The sequence below is a fragment of the Aquila chrysaetos genome, chromosome 2 (genome assembly GCF_900496995.4).
Source record: "Aquila chrysaetos chrysaetos chromosome 2, bAquChr1.4, whole genome shotgun sequence".
In the NCBI taxonomy this organism is placed as follows: domain Eukaryota; kingdom Metazoa; phylum Chordata; class Aves; order Accipitriformes; family Accipitridae; genus Aquila; species Aquila chrysaetos.
The window spans coordinates 30,852,336-30,868,655 of record NC_044005.1 but is presented as its reverse complement, the minus strand read 5'-3'; the positions used below and the strand labels follow the sequence as shown (position 1 = coordinate 30,868,655).

Here is a 16,320-nt window from a genome sequence, read left to right as displayed (position 1 = left end):
GTGACCAAACAGAGACTTTCTGTGTGGTCAGAAGTCCTCAAGAGAAAAAAAAAAAGAAAAAAAATAGACAGCTACCTTTCCAGAACTAAAAGTTAAATTCAGTACTTGATAGCTTGGTATTTTGTCATAGCAAGCTATTGGGAGGTAACTGTGCCAGGACCAATACAGTTGCAAAAATAACTCTATGTTAAGAATATAGGAATAAATTTTCAGGAACAGTTCTAAGTCATATTCCCTTTAAGACAAATGAAATGTGGTAATTTAAAAAAAATTAAAATTGAATTTTCAACTTTATTTTTTTTCTTGGAGATTATTGGTATATAGCATATATTTAATAAATAAGTGACACGTTTGTTGCTCCATTTGCTTAGAACTTTACTGTGTGTTGAAACTGTCTCCCTATCCAAAACCTTACATTGCTGATAATATTTGTGGTAGTTTGGTTATCCTTTCAGGATTGTCTCAGTCAAAGAATCCCATTTCTTTTCTACTAGAAACTGTTCCCATGACTCTAAATTTCACAATTGAATTATATCTGTCACAGTGTTATAATTAAAAATACTACATTCTTAGCCAAAATACACATTCAACTGTACCTAAATATAGAAATCCATATTTTTAGTAAAATTGTGGTTTTCTCCAAAAATGCAAATGACTATTAGGAAATTTTAAATTAAGCTTTCTATTTCAAATTCTAAAATCATAGGTCACTTAGATAATTTTAATTGTCTGTACCATTGCTCTAAAAAATAAATGCCCTAGAAGCAGTGATATATTTCTCAAAGGTATTTAAACACATGAAAAATGAACCTCAAGAAAATTATGTCTCGGGGTACCCCAGTACACCACACGTGCTAACAGTATGATTGACTGAGAAAATTAAAATATTTCTTTCAATACAGTATCTTAACCTGGCAACAGGTGTAAACTGCTGTGTCATTTGAACTAATCTATATTTATGTATACATTGTAGGTTCACATGATACCTAGTTGCTTATTTGTGTTTCAGAAACACAAAGTATACTGGAAATAATTAGTTGGACAGATGATGACTTAAAAAAAATACATGCTTGTACAAAATCTGTGTGCCCTTGAAAACAAAAATATTTAATAGCTGACTGTCCTTACTGCAGATATGAATAGGTCAAGACGCAGATTGCGGTTTAGCAAATTACAAGGATTTGCTAAGAACAGAAGGTTGCAAAACAGTGAAAGATTGCATATCAGAGCTTGATTTGTACATACTGTAGGATACCTACTCAATAGAAGTTTCCTAAATTTAAGTATCTACAGCCATAAAATAAATCCTCAGAGGAACTTCAAATAAATATTTTTTCAAATAGTTTTTCTCATCCCCAGTTGTACAGACAAATAAGCTGAGACGGAGAGATTATTATATGCTGGAAAAGCGCGTTCTTATTTTCAGTGTGTTCAGAGCCCAGTATAGATCAGGAGGTGCTGCTTTTTTCCCCATGGAGGTTCTGCACTATTGTTGTCCAATGGATCAATCAGTTTCCTAAAAGTCAGGGGACAGTTTCATTTTGTGAAGGCTAGGTTCCTTTGCCACGTGCAGTTGACAGAAGATAGCACTCCTGGGACTTTGTTCTTACACTTTTGGAGTCTTTATTCCTGTTTATTTACAGTTCTGTAGCTTTAATAAAACTGCATGATTCTTGCCTCACTTTTCCTTTCTTGCTAAATAAGAACAGTTGATGTTTATATATAGGTGCATGGTGACTGGCAAAAGTGCAGAGAACTTCACAAGGAAATTTTGCTTGTTGCAGCTTGTAAACTACATCATATACAATGTAATGCTAGGGATGACATTAATGTGTTGTTTAAAAAGCTGCTGTCAGGCCAATGCACATGCATTTTCCATAATGTATATGTGCTCATGTGTGATATTTAGACTGCACCATAGCTGCAAATGTGTCTGGAAAAATGGCTTTGATTAATTGACTTCCCTCCTCTTCTCCTTTCCTCTCTTCAGACGCAAAGGCTCCATTCATTATCAGGCAAGATCAGAGGAGGAGGGGAGCAGAGTACCTGGGTCACACGCTGTTAGAGTTACAATTTTCCAAATGCCATAAGTAAAGAGTTGGGAATGGGAAATATCCAGGATGGGAGAGGACCTCTGTGTTTGAAGGTCCTCCTCCATTCCAAATATTGGTCTGATTTTACCTTTAGCTGTGTAAATTCACATCTCTCCATTGCATATACATGTAATGTTACATCTTCAACTCTGTCTGCCTTTTTCTTGTGTCATTTTTTCAGCTCTGCAGGTATGAGGAACCATGAGCACTGATGCACTGATTGAGGGCTATTCTTTCCAGTGTTCTTTGTCCATTTGCTCCTTTTCCTTACGATATTACCACCCATAAGAAATTATATATACATATGTAATTCTAAAGCCAAAACTCATACTTCATTACATCAACTGACAATTTCCTTCACTTCTGTTTGTATGTATTCTTATATGAATGGTTCCCTCCTTTTGATGCCTCTGTGGTGATAAGAATTTATTTCTGCTAAATTTCATGTATGTTCACGGTATTCGTGCCATGCATAGTTTATCCATAAAATCAGAATTTTGCACAAGGAGAATATTGCTAGTCAAAACCCAAAAGTTTGGCCCCATCTTTATTCATCATATTTTGCTTCTTCAGTTTAACATTATTACTGGTTAATAGGTGCACCTGAAAATCAAGCTGTATTGTAGTATCTGGTGCGTTATGTTAAATGAATCTTTTCTAGGACAGCAAGTCTTTTTTTTTTTTCTAATGAAGAAGAATACCTCATCTTTTCCAATTTTCCTATCAAACACATCCACATCATCTCGAGACGCTGCCACATCCAGCTGCATCTATACTCAACTTCAATTATATGAAATTACACAACCTACTCTGAGGTCCTTTAGGTTCTCTTTTGCTGTGTGTGGCACACGCATAGTGCATTTCCTGTGAAGTGCATGATTACAAACTATTCAGTACAAGCCTGTTTTAAGTAAACAGTAAATTAAATATTGTCAGTGCTTGTTCAGACGTGCACTTACGAAGGAAAAAGAACTTCTAGATTTGGGTTCATAAAAGTCTAGATTTAAGAAAGGGCCAGACATAAACTAGGCATCCTTTTTCCTTTTTAACTTCTCTTGGCTGACCCAGTTGTTCAACAGCTGGTACAAAACAGTATATTCAGATGCCCATACAAGGAAAATTGGGCTAGACAAAATGCTGTAGGTAGCAAAATTCCTGTTTATTGCTCGTAATTTGAATGGAGAATTCTCAAAAACATTCTGTCACTAACTGTCAGGTACACTGCTGCCTGAAAGGCTGTTAAGAGTCTGTCTGAGCAACATGCCTCTTTCAACCATGACAAATACAGTAAAAGAACATCATTTTATTACAGTTCTGGCAATATTATTTTCTGCTGCGCCAATCAGCTTGACTACAGGAGTTGGGAAAGGAAGGAAATGGTCACTTCCCTAAGAAATTAGGGCTTTTGAGTATTTTGTGGTGTCTGCTACTTCAGTACTAGCATGGTCACTCGTATTTGGAGAAGTATAAATTTATTTTATAAAAACCAGAAGCTACAAATGTGCACTTGCAAAGTCTCCTTTCATCTCTGCCAGTTAACTCATTCCCAAGAGAAGGCAAAACTCTTTTCTTCCAAGGGGTCAAATATTGTTTTCATTCATTCCATAGACATTTCAAAGCGAACAAGAGTTGCGTGTGTGTGTTCAGGCTGCACATGATTTATGATTAAATACAGCAAGTACCCCTTTCTTTATTGTATTTTGTTTCTCTTTCTTACACACAAGTATGAGTGAGAAGCTCTGGTAAATAATTCACAAATTTATCAACCTTATCAGTGGTATATGAAATGGCATAACATATAGTAGATCATGTTTCCAGTTCCTCTCTCTATTACTAGATTTTAATGCAATTTGTAAAAATAAAAAATACATTAAAAAAGAAACAAAATATTTTAATCACTGTTAAAGCAGAGATCCTTTGTAAACTAGTAAAAATATTAGTGAAAAAAAGGATGGAAAATACTTGCTTTGCAAATTAAGAATGCAGAGATCTAAAGCAGTCTAATTTGTTCTTTGAAAACGGATATGAGAGTTAACTCAGAAACACAATATTAATAGATTTGTATGAGTGCACATAAGGCCAATATATTCAATGCTGTAATTTTTTTATGGTTTCATAAATAGTGCTATCACCAACATTTCAAAGAAATCTGAAAAAAACAGAGCTCATATGTGGTGGCATAAATTTAGTGTATTTTATAGAACACTGTTACTCCAGATATAGCCTACGGGTTGTGACTTTTCATAAAACCTAATGAATTTCTAGATTTGTCAGCTGTTTCAACACAGATGTACTTTGCTGATCTAATGGAAACATTTTGAGCCCAGATCCAAAATATCAATAGCTTTTAGTATCGCAAATTAGTTTGGCTATTGGGTAAAAGGGGATGTGGTTCTTGATAAAAAGCAGCAAATAATTTTGTACATGTGTTTTATGATAACTGCTTCTCCAATGTCTGATACTGAGGTTTTTTTCTCTCTTTTTTTTTTTTTTTCTTCTCTTTTTTTTTTTGCAGAGTTTTAAGTTGAATGTCGATAGCCACTGTGCTTTAAAAGAAGCAGTGGTAGAAGAAGGACGTCAACTTCTTGAGCTTATTGTATCTCACAAATCAGGTAAATCCTTCTGAAATATTGCAAGTCTTTATGTCTCCAGACTATTAAAGAATGAAGAAGCATTGCTGTAAATTACTGCATATATTCACTTCCTTATGTATTATTAATATTTACATTATCAGATTGACCTTCAAGATTTATAAATGTTTCATATACTGCATACAATGCAGTGATACTTATAAAATGAAATACTGCCTGCAAATAGTCTGTTCATTTTATTTTGGTCTTGCTGCTCAGCTGAGTTTCAATTGAAATCACATCACTGAAAACTTCACACTGACACATTCTTTGATGTAGGTGCTATGGAAATAACATTAAGATAATGAATTAGGATTTCAAATATATATATATATATATTTTTACATACTCTGCATGGGCTAATTGCATTGGTAAGGCTTTATTTTGCCACTTAAACTAATTCGTACATTGACTTTAATATATTTATGAGGAATAGATTAAAATTAAAAATACCTTTTTCCTTTGGTTAGGCTTGTCTTTTTCTGCAGAGGCCTTAAATTGAGAGGAGGGGGAAAGGTATACTGATTTCCCTTTCTCTATCCCCACCACCTCCTATATTTTTAGATGTTTGCATGACTTGTATGATAATAGGGTTTTAATCAGCATATACTGCTATGGAATGCCATCTTAATTTTGGCTTACTTAGCATGCTTTTCATCCAGGTTGAAATTATCCTTTGGTCTACTGTTCTCTGATCATGTTATACATTGTGCCTCTATTGTTTCACAGCATCAGACGGATCTGTGTAATGTGAAAGCTATAGGAAATTAGTGACTTCTATGTATAGTTCCAAAAAGGTATAGAAGCCATAGCAGAGAAGGGTAGTGCATGTCATCATACACTTAGAAAATGGTAATGTGTAAACTACAGAAAATATTTACGGGAGTTGGAGGTAAGAAAAATGTCTTTGGAAGATTATAAAATGTTTCGAGATAAAGACTAGATATTAGAAGGTGAGATTACTGTAGCATTCCCTACTGCTTAGAAATCACAGTTTATGTGGGATTTTCCTCTTGAAATTGTCAGCTGAAACATAATAAAAATTTAACATGATGGCTAAAAGAAATGTTTTGACCCTATAGCATTGTTTTGCAGTATGAACAGTAGTAATGCTTGGATTTATTGCTGAGAAAATACATTAAAATCCTTGTTGCATTTATTCTTTTACATTTCCTGCCAATTCTTTGAATAAAGAATAATATTTAAAGATGCAGTTGAGTTTACAGCTTTTACTTTTTTCCCCTTCATTTTGGAGAAGGACTGAAGGACATGCTGCAGATGATTGCAAGTCAATGGAAGGAACTACAGAGGCAAATCAAACGGCAACACAGCTGGATTCTTAGGGCTCTGGATATCATCAAAGCAGAGATACTGGCTACTGATGTGTCTGCAGAGAATGAGGAAGGGACTGGGAGCCCTAAGGTAAGTGGCTTGAAGTTTGCCTTATTTCCTCTTATTTCCGTCTTCTTTTGAACTAGGCACCACTGAAGTTTTCTTTCCACCCTAAGGCTTTTCATTTCTACTGGGTAAACTTTTTTTTTTTTTATAAACAAAATGAAATGCCTTACACTGAAACAATAAAAAATCTTAGAACTTTCAAGTTTTCCAGGAAGACCTGTCTCATTGTGTGTAGAGGGGCATGAGGGGGAACATAAAACATTTAGTAAACAAAACATAAAGCATCTTTAACATGAATAATCAGAATGGTTTTAAATTGTTTTGTTGCAACTATAAATCACTATAATCAGTGCAATCACTCAGCTCTGACATCCATTAGCCGCTTGGTTACAGCAAATTAACAAAGAAGAGAGAAAGTGATTCATTATCTCATTCCTGTTAATGACTATCAGATGCATTGCTTAATTAGGGGATGGCCATTGTAGTGGGAAGAAGGTCATATGCCTTTTCACAAATCTTTTTGCTCTAAGTCCTCCATAATAGTGCATGTGTTGAATACAAGTACTTTAAGAATAAGGTATTGACACCTATCATCATTTTGTGGATATTAATCATTAAAGAGGGCTATAGTACTTACCAGTTGCAAAACTTAATATTTGTAAGACCATTTTCAATACAAAACAAGCTTATTCAAATTGGTGTAAGCAGTGCACGCAATAGAAACTTCTGGCATAGGGTCCATGACCTTTCATTACCATCAGTAGTAAGCAAAGGTATTTGGGGGAGGCTGCATTGGAAAGTGTTTCTTTCCAATGCATTCTAAGCAAAGAATATGCAGCAGAGCAATCCAATAACTGTTAACATCTTGGCATGCAGCAGGCTGAAACTTATAGAAAAATTCAAGATTCCTGTTTCTAGAAATAACAGAGATGGTTGTGCTGAGTAGATTTCCAGATTCTGATGCCAGACAATTCTTTGCATTGATATTCAGTGCTTCCTAGAGAGTAGTTTGTAGAGTTACTCTTGGCTAGGATTACATGAAATGTTCTAGCGTTTTCTTACCATAATTGTACATAGCAAGAATGATCTTAGAGATGGTGGAGGAAGAGCCAAAGATAACAGTGAAACAAAAATACAGGAAAAGACATATATGCAGGATACACAATTTGAACTGACATCCCCCATCACTTGCATGGTGGAAAATGCTCCTGTGCCGCACAGCTCTTACTTTAGGAAATAGGTGGTGGAGCAACACTTGGTTTCATAGTTAGGTCTTTTTAAATTAAACAGACTAGCTCAAAGTTAAGTTTCTGCCCCACCAATAATATGACCCTATATCTGAACAGCTTGACTCATCCGTGGCCAAAAGCCTAACTGCTTAATCAAAATTATCACATAAAAAATGTTCTAAAATCCAGATTGATTTTGCTATGAAAATTATGGAATCCTTAGCTTGGAATAATTATATTCAAATATTTGCTTGAAAAGGGAGAAATGGAGGCATGGTTTATGTTGCAGTAAATTTTTCATATGGATCGGTGGTAGTTCCTTGCCCCATGCTTTTTATCGTAAAGGTAAGAACGTGAAGGAATGATTTTTGTTTGCCTACAGTTAAGTAAAAACACAAGTAGACAAAAAAATGACCGAACAGAAAGTATTTTTGGGTTATTTCATTCATTAAATCACATCCTTATATGATTCTTGTAAGTATGAGCAATAGTGCAGTCAAATACCATCTACTTCTTCAAGCTGAAATATTAACTAAATTTAAAATACAGTTGGCAATATAACTGTAGATTTCAGTTTGCATTTATTTCAGAAGCCAAAAGGAACCTGAGAAGTATAATGGGAAATCTAAAGATTATATCTAGAGGGTATTTTTCTTTTTGCCTTGTTTGAGAAACTACAGGAACAGCATTGGTGTTAGAAATCTGTAAAGAAATAGGAAAAGGAGGAATTTCAAAGACCCTGGGAAACCTTTCCCTTAGGACTTTTTAAACGTGTTTTCATAGTGCTATGGCATCTTTTATGCAAGCAATGGAGAGTGGAAGGGAGAGAGGGACATTCTGCACTCTAGAAATACCTTGTCAACATTTGTATTCAAGAATTCAGATTTTGCTTATGAAATTTTTCATTTTATTTTGTCTATAAGTTTCATAGTGATTTATAGTGATTGCTATAGAAGATTTAAAGGACTTTAAATATTTCTGATGCCTAAGCTCTTCTAATGTATTGCATTCTCTGTACAATCTTAGAAAAACAATGAGAGCTCTTCTTTAAGTAAGTATTTACTAAAACTATTATTCCGTCATTTTTATAAATAAACAAATGGTGACTGTATCCAGCTTGAATTGAAGGATATAAGGTTTTGCCTTCTTAACCCATTCAGAAGTACGTTTAAAAATAAATCTCAGAATTGCCGTGATACATTCCAACAAGTACTGATCTAACGTTATGAGTAGTAAACATGGCATACAATACATCTGACTTTCTTTCAGAATCTTAGGACACTTAGCTAACAGTAGGGGTTTTCTCCTGATGGAAATAGTAATATTCTAAAATATCTGGAAAATAGGAGGAATGTTTGCATATATGTGTGTATCCTGCATTTTTTCACTTTCTGGAGATGTCTGAGACTGCTTGATCTCTTTATAATTGGGCCATTTCTTCTCCATCATGAAAGGCCTACTGGAATAGTATTGCTTTCAATAAACAGTAGAGAGTGGTATTGAAAAATAAGATGATGTACTTTCTTATCTAGTGGCTGTAAGTGTTACTGTCTGAATATTATCCTGGTCTATCTAACTCACAGTTTGGCGGAAGAGTTCATTTCTTTCTGAAGAGCTTGTAAGTTAATCATGTAACTAATGTCCTTGAAAAGTATACAAATCTTAATATCATTTGCCCACAGTAGATATTGTCCTTCACTGAAAATTGTATGGAATAGTATTCTTAGGGTCAGTTTTAAGTTCTGCTCCCAGCATGCATTTAGACAGTTAGTTCATTACTATAATTTTTGGATCTGGCTATTTTTGTTCTGCAAGTAAATGTTTGAATTAAGTTTTGGTTTTTTGTGTAACAGTTCAGAGCATAACATCAGAACCTAAAGGCTGGTAGGTTAAAAGAATAATGGTGTACTCTAGAAATATATATGTAGTGTGTACTTCTGGACATGTTCCTTTCCAGAATAATTGCTATATTACTGAAAAACATTTCTACTTTTCCATTCCAGCTTCAGAGAAATAAGCATGAAACTGGTTAAGGCATTGGGCCTAATGTTTAGAACATTGAAATCTGACTTAGTTGTCTCAGGTAAAAAGCACTTGGGAAGATTGCCTTAACTCTGTAATGGACTTTTCTGTCAGTGGGTTAATGGTAGAAGCAGTAAGGATTTGAAGAATATTAGAAGAAGAGGTAAAAATATGTTTAATAAAGTAAACCTAAAATCACAGAAATAGTAGATGGCTCAGGATAACAGAGTTTGAAGTGGTTAAACAAACCTTTGTATAAAGGGGAAAAGAAAACCAGTGTAATTTCTTCTTGATATGTAATTAAGCATCCCACACCTCCAGGATCATCTCCCACTCAGTTGTGCATAATCTTACAGTTTTTATAGCCATTCTAAACAAACAGTCTTCAGTACACAGAAAAGTGATTTTCATGAAAAAAATGAAAACTTGGTGAAGCTGTTAAATACATACCACAGTTTGGGATTCTGGGAATGCTCCTTGACAGACAGTTTTATAGTGACACTCAGATTTAGTGGGTGGACTAAACACTGCAGTCCAGAACAATTATACCCTGCTCAGTGTTTTAATATGAGGATGAATTTGTGAAATAGACAACAAGACAGAGCAAAGGTTAGAGAATGGTAACAGTAATAGTCCTTTCTTTATTACTTCAGACTTGTAACTTGTCCTGGCCATCCAATCATGCTGCTATGACTACAGCATTTAGATTAATACTTTGATACAAAAGGAATGTACAAATGAAGTGTTTTGGCATCTTTGTGATCAGTGCAGAGAAATATCATATTTTTGAGTAGATATTTTGCTTTTTCTCAGTGTCTTTTATCAGCTCTAGATTTCTAATCTGCAGACATCAGTATGATGCATGTACTGTAATATTAAAGCCAACACACCAGTATTTTTTCTGATGTCTTCCATTATTTAAAAAAAGGGAAAGTCTATTATTGGGACAGTCTTAAATACTGTCAACAGATAACAGAGCATGATTTCAGAATCTAGTTTTTTTACTTACATAACCACTTTGAAAACTGGGTTTCTAGTGTCCAATATATGCAGCTGGAATATGGCATATATTATTGTAGCGGTCAGTGCTTTGAAATTGTCAAATGGCACGTGTAACGGGCCTTCATTCTCTTCTCCTTGAGTTAGTTGCTTCTAGTGAAAGGGCAGGAATGGCATATGCTAGAGGGATCACTTTACTTGGGTTGCTGGAGTTTCTTAAGTCACAGGGGACTTTTAAAACTTCACACCTCAAACTAAATTTATTTAACTTACAGTCTCTCTGTCTTCCACATGCACAAACTCAGGATCAGATGCATGCATTCAATCCTGTGTCTTATGTTCTTAATATTGTGAAATAAAATGTCAAGTAAATAGCCATCACTTCCTCAGTAACAATTTGAAAGATAATGAAATGGGAATCAGACTTCCATCTCTGATATTGTGCAGACATATGGAAAGGGAATTTCATCTGGTGATACACATGCCATCCTGGTCTACAGTTATCTCATGGCTTAATCAAGTCTTTTCTTGCAAAAGAAATGTACAAGGAAAGTTGGTATTTGTGCTTTAGGAGAAGTAATTTTTTTCTCTAATGTGTCCATAATGAGCCACATTCCCATGTAGACACGAGAGAGTTTTATGCTGTGAATGCAACACCTTATAGATCAGACATTAAACTGAAGTTCCAACCACCTTTATCCAGGCTTATTTCCAGTATCACTAATTACCATCTGCCACCTTAATTCTTTGCAGTTTCAGCTGAATGTATCGGTCTCTTCTGTTCAGAACAACGGGATAGTCTTGGGCACAGTTAAATAATTACTCATTTTCACTGGTGAATAAAATACCTTATAATACCTTACAAAGTGTTTCTGTACCGAAAAGTATTGCAGCAAGTCCATAGCTCACCATTCACTACTTCAAAAGGTGGTAATAGGGGAAGTGATTTCCTGTAATTAGAACAGAAGGTTCAGCTATGTTGCCATTGAGCATAGTCTTACATTGCTGAATATTTAAAATGCTGTCTGTACATAAATAGTAGTATTGTGCCTAACAGGTGAACAGTTTAAAATCATTCATGTGTCATTTCAATTCTGAATCTTTTGGAACTTTGGGAGTCTAGAGTAAAGATGCTGTGATCTCACTCTTAAGTAAAAATGATACTGTTAATTCTGCCCTGCTAGGAAAAAATGCATCTACCGTTATTAATTTGCTTGGCTTTAGGTATTTTAGTGTGTGACATTTGTCCTGCTTTTGGCTGGGATAGAGTTGATTGTCTTCCTAGTAGCTGGTACAGTGCTATGTTTTGAGTTCAGTATGTGAAGAATGTTGATAACACTGATGTTTTCAGTTGTCGCTAAGTAGTGTTTAGTCTAAAGTCAAGGATTTTTCAGCTTCTCATGCCCAGCAGCGAGAAGGCTGGAGGGGCACAAGAAGTTGGGAGGGGACACAGCCAGGGCAGCTGACCCAAACTGGCCAACGGGGTATTCCATACCATGTGACGTCATGTCTAGTATATAAACTGGGGAGTCGGGGCGGGGGATCATCACTCGGGGATTAACTGGGTGTTGATCGGCAGGTGGTGAGCAATTGCACTGTGCATCATTTGTATATTCCAATCCTTTTATTATTACTGCTGTCACTTTATTAGTGTTATCACCATCATTATTAATTTCTTCTTTTTTTGTTCCATTAAACCGTTCTTATCTCAACCCACGAATTTTACTTCTTTTCCCGATTTTCTCCCCCATCCCACTGCGGGGGTGGGGGCGGGGAGTGAGTGAGCGGCTGCGTGGTGCTTAGTTGCTGGCTGGGGTTAAACCACAATACCTTACATACAATACTGTTGATCTGTCAGCTTCTATGGTGGGGGTTTGCACCGTGGATGAGTTGGTCAAACAGATAGAAAGGGTAGCGGTATTTACAAAAATCCTTCTGGAAATCAATAGACAAAATTTTGGTTTTGTGATGAATAAGCCTGTCTTTTAGTGTTTTTACTGGAGCATGTGAAACACAACTGAGTTCTTTTTATATTAGTTCTTATCCAAATATAGGATTGAAAACATCCATTAAGAATTTCCAAGCTAATCAAAACAAGCTATGTTGATGTAACAATGAAAAGAACCTAAAGAAGAAGCAAGAAGGAGGAATATTTGTGTCTTTTAGTGTGGCTAGACACTTCCTCAGTTTGCTAGTTTTTAATACCTTGCTTTATAAGTTATGTATTTTTAGTCTTACAGACATCACCTAGAAGGTGCACAGACCTAGCCATCATTTAACAAAAAGTATCTTCAGGAAGGATTTGAGAGGTGAAACTGTAATTTTACACACCATTTTAGAGTGGGTTAATAAAAGGAGAGAAAAGCTTTTTAGAATAAGTGTAGTAGCAGAAGCTGGCATTGGTAAAGGGATGGCCTGAATGTGGAAAATGGCATGGGACTGACTTATAGTGAGTCTTAATTGTAGAAACAAGAAATACAGATAAATGGGATCTACTGAATGGTATCAAAGAGGTGATCATGAAAAGCGGGCAGAAAAGCTTTGTTGAAAGTACTGTACCAGACTCTGACAATTAGTTGGAAAATTTTACATGAGAATTTTAGTAGAAAGAAAACATAGAATTTTAGTACCTTTCTGGTACAGGGTTTTTTATTGACAAAACCTGTGCCTTGCCAAGAAAGTGCCTCTCTTTATCACACTTCGAAGCAAAATTTTCTTCAGCTAAGCAGAAGCTTTCAAAAACCTATGCAAAGCCAAAGTAGCCATGTAATCTTCTAGGTACAGAATGTTTCCTTTAAGTTTCTAAGTGAATGCAATCTTAAATTGATACACTACATACAGAATAATATTCACAGAATACCTCCTCTTTAACATAAAACTGCTAAGATTCTTCTGTCTTGTATTTTGTATCTATCTTAAAGTAAAGGAATTACGTAGTTGAACAAGTTCTTGCTTAGTTAATATGCTTTAACTGAGCAAGTAATTTTGTGGTGAAAGATTGCAAGTTTCCAAGCTTGTAAAATTTTAATTTAAGGGTCATTAGACCAAGGCCTTTTTCACAAACACAGGCACAAGCAAACTGAACCTTAAAACCTTCCTCTGGTCAGCTCTTTTACAAGGGCTTTTTCCCCACCACACCCTGAGAGAGGCAGGTGTCAGAACTATTGTTCCTTTTCTGGAGGATTTACACAGCTGTGATCTTCCAGGAAACACTGTAAATCAAATCATGTCCCTGGTAGCCTTATCTTGTTGTGCCTCTGTGAGCCTGTTGTGGACTGTGCTAGGTGGGCTGCTTCATAGGGAAAGAGGCTGTGCAGTTCTTCCCCGCTGCCTTCCTCCCCACTGGCTGGAAATCCACAGCCTGTGTTACTGATGCCACCTGGGATGAATCTAACGCATTGCTTTGGGGGTAATATGTTGTGATAATAACTACATTTTTAAATGGCTAAGGTGCAGGATTATGCAGATGTGCTCGTAAATGGATTAGCAGCACTACCATTGCTTTTGGAAGTCTCTTTCAGTTGATAGAAGAACTTAAATGTTACATATCTGGGAGAGCTGTATTTTGAAAATGTTTTTGTTTAAATAGTTGTAGATTTTTTTCTCAATGATTGAAAGCAAACACGTCAGAGGTGCCCAAAAAAAGATTTAGCGCTCTTGGATGTGCAGTCAGCTTCCACATGGTAGATTCACTGCTATTTACTGGAAGCTGTTTCTCCTGAGTTGTCAATTGTGTGCCTTTTAGTGGGCAGGAGGAACAATTTTGCATTTAATTCAGAGCCTCCCTTCACAGAGAAAGGAATGAAGCTAAGCAGCCAGTGTTTGGACTGCAATAAGAAAAGACAAATGAATATGAGCTCTGTCCTAAACCTCTTCTTTCATGTTGCATAAGCCCTGTTAAAACTTCTCTATATCACAAATTAACTAAATATTTTGCTAGTTTTTCATGAAATTGTGTCCCTGAAGTCTTAGTTAAGCAAACTTGGGTCCTATTTTAGCTCACAGAGATTGTTTTCTCATATATCCATCAACATCCTTGTATATTTGCTGCAAATTCTGTATGACAGTATTGTCTTCATCGTATCTAAAATAATTTTAATAATCTTTAACAAGCCAAATTTCTAGAACAGTAGCAGGGCTCCTCATTTTTTTCCTCTGAATCTAAAAGTAACCTTATCTTTGTTTTATTAAGCTCACACCAAGTATCAAATGTAGAGCGCCACACTTTAAAAGTCATATTTTTACAGCTAAATTGCATCTACTATTAAGCACAATATTCAATCCTGTTATAAAACATAGGTACATTTTTAAACCAACATATTCTAACATTTACCGCAAAAATATCAAAAGTCCTATTCTCATTGAAGATGTGAACAAGTACTCCAACGTATCTGTGGCATTTATAGCATGCTTCTATAATTTTTACACCTTGGTGATTCTAGATACTCTATATTGATTACTTTTGGCAACTGTAGGCTCTTTAACAGCCATCACTGTTAATAGAAATAGTTATGCTTAAACAGTTAGCAAAGAAATTATGATTTTTGACTTTAAGAATAAGGAAGGCTACTTTCTACTAAAACATAGATCAAATTCAGTTTGAAAGATGTTTTAAATCTAAATCACTCCACTGAGAACAAGTGCAGACTGAGAGCTTGATGAGAACAGATATTTAAACTGACATACGCCCAAGGGGCAAATTTTATCATAATGGTATTTGAATCTTTGAACACTATTATCTGAAACTCTGAAAGTATGTTAGGCTATTGTAACTTCACATGCATAACTGGGCCAACTCTGACAGGTTTTATTTAGGCAAAAATCCCAGTTGGGTTTGGCCTGTATTTGAAAATGTAAAAACATGAGTGTATTTGTGCATGTATTCATATGAACACATTTATCTTAAGTAACTTAAGCTACTAACCACTCAAAGGCCTTGATTTTCTATTTGGCCAGTATCTGTTCATTCTGCTTTCTCAATACAATCGTATTGATGCATTTTTGTTCTGTTATTTTTAATAGGACATATTTTCAGCAGTGAATATTGATGGAAGGCTTCTCTAATTCATGTCTGCCTAATTGTTTCACATGCTTCACAGATTTCCAGAGAAATCCACATTTAATAAGTTTTTAATAACACGCACACACAACTACACAGATTCATTTTACTGAAAACTGGACATCTCCCACTCTAAAGCAGAAATTTCTAGGATAGACTGTCAGAGCTATTACTTGTCTCCTTTTCTGTGTGGGCTCAGAATCCTGTGTGCCCATTCAAGGCCAAGTTTTTACAGCCACAGGAGAAACAGAGCTTTTACCTTTATTTGGTTTTTGAGTTTGAATTCAGAAGTTGATGGAAAATACTAAAATTCATGAATAAGCAAGTGAAAAGAAGGAATCCTAGCTGACTGAAAATGTCCTGGTGGAACAAGTTTGTGGTTGGCTTTATAGATAGTGATCAGTAATGAAGCAAATTATTTGAAATTCAGATCTTTTCAGTTAACTTGCCTTCCTCGTTTCTTATTCTTGCTCCCTCGCCCTCCATGCCATCTGTTGCTCTTCAAAATAGTTCAGGATTTCACCAGGATCAGGAGTGAAACAAAATACAGGATCGTATGGGGAGACTTCTCACAGGGTTCGCTGCCTGGTCAGACCCAGATGGAAGTGCAGGCTGAAAGCTAGCGCTCTATAGACATCGTAGATGATTTGCAGGCAAAATTGGTTCTGGTCAGCTCAAACAATAAAGTTTGAATGTGTGTTCTACCCATGTGTTGTTTACCAGTCATCACAATGATAAATATTTTGGATTGTTCAGATAATGTAGCATAAGAGCTAGAGGCTGGGCTTACACGATTTTCTTCTACTTTCTCCACTAACCTATTTTGCTTTTTATAGCTCTGGTAGTAGCAATGCATTATCACCTCATGCTTCTCATCCTGGTTACCTCTG

General features: G+C 35.6%; 1 protein-coding gene across 6 annotated transcripts in view; it reads left to right on the top strand.

The window, feature by feature from the left end:
* AKAP6 (A-kinase anchoring protein 6) overlaps positions 1–16,320 on the top strand; it is a 299,893-nt gene that overhangs the window by 140,326 nt on the left and 143,247 nt on the right. For 5 of the 6 annotated variants that reach the window (XM_029999554.1, XM_029999563.1, XM_029999580.1 and 2 more), the window contains 2 exons: positions 4,609–4,705; positions 5,979–6,145. In XM_029999554.1, the coding sequence (XP_029855414.1) occupies positions 4,609–4,705; positions 5,979–6,145 (264 nt within the window). The remainder of the gene's footprint in view (positions 1–4,608; positions 4,706–5,978; positions 6,146–16,320) is intronic. The other variant, XM_041120194.1, reaches the window with a different exon arrangement.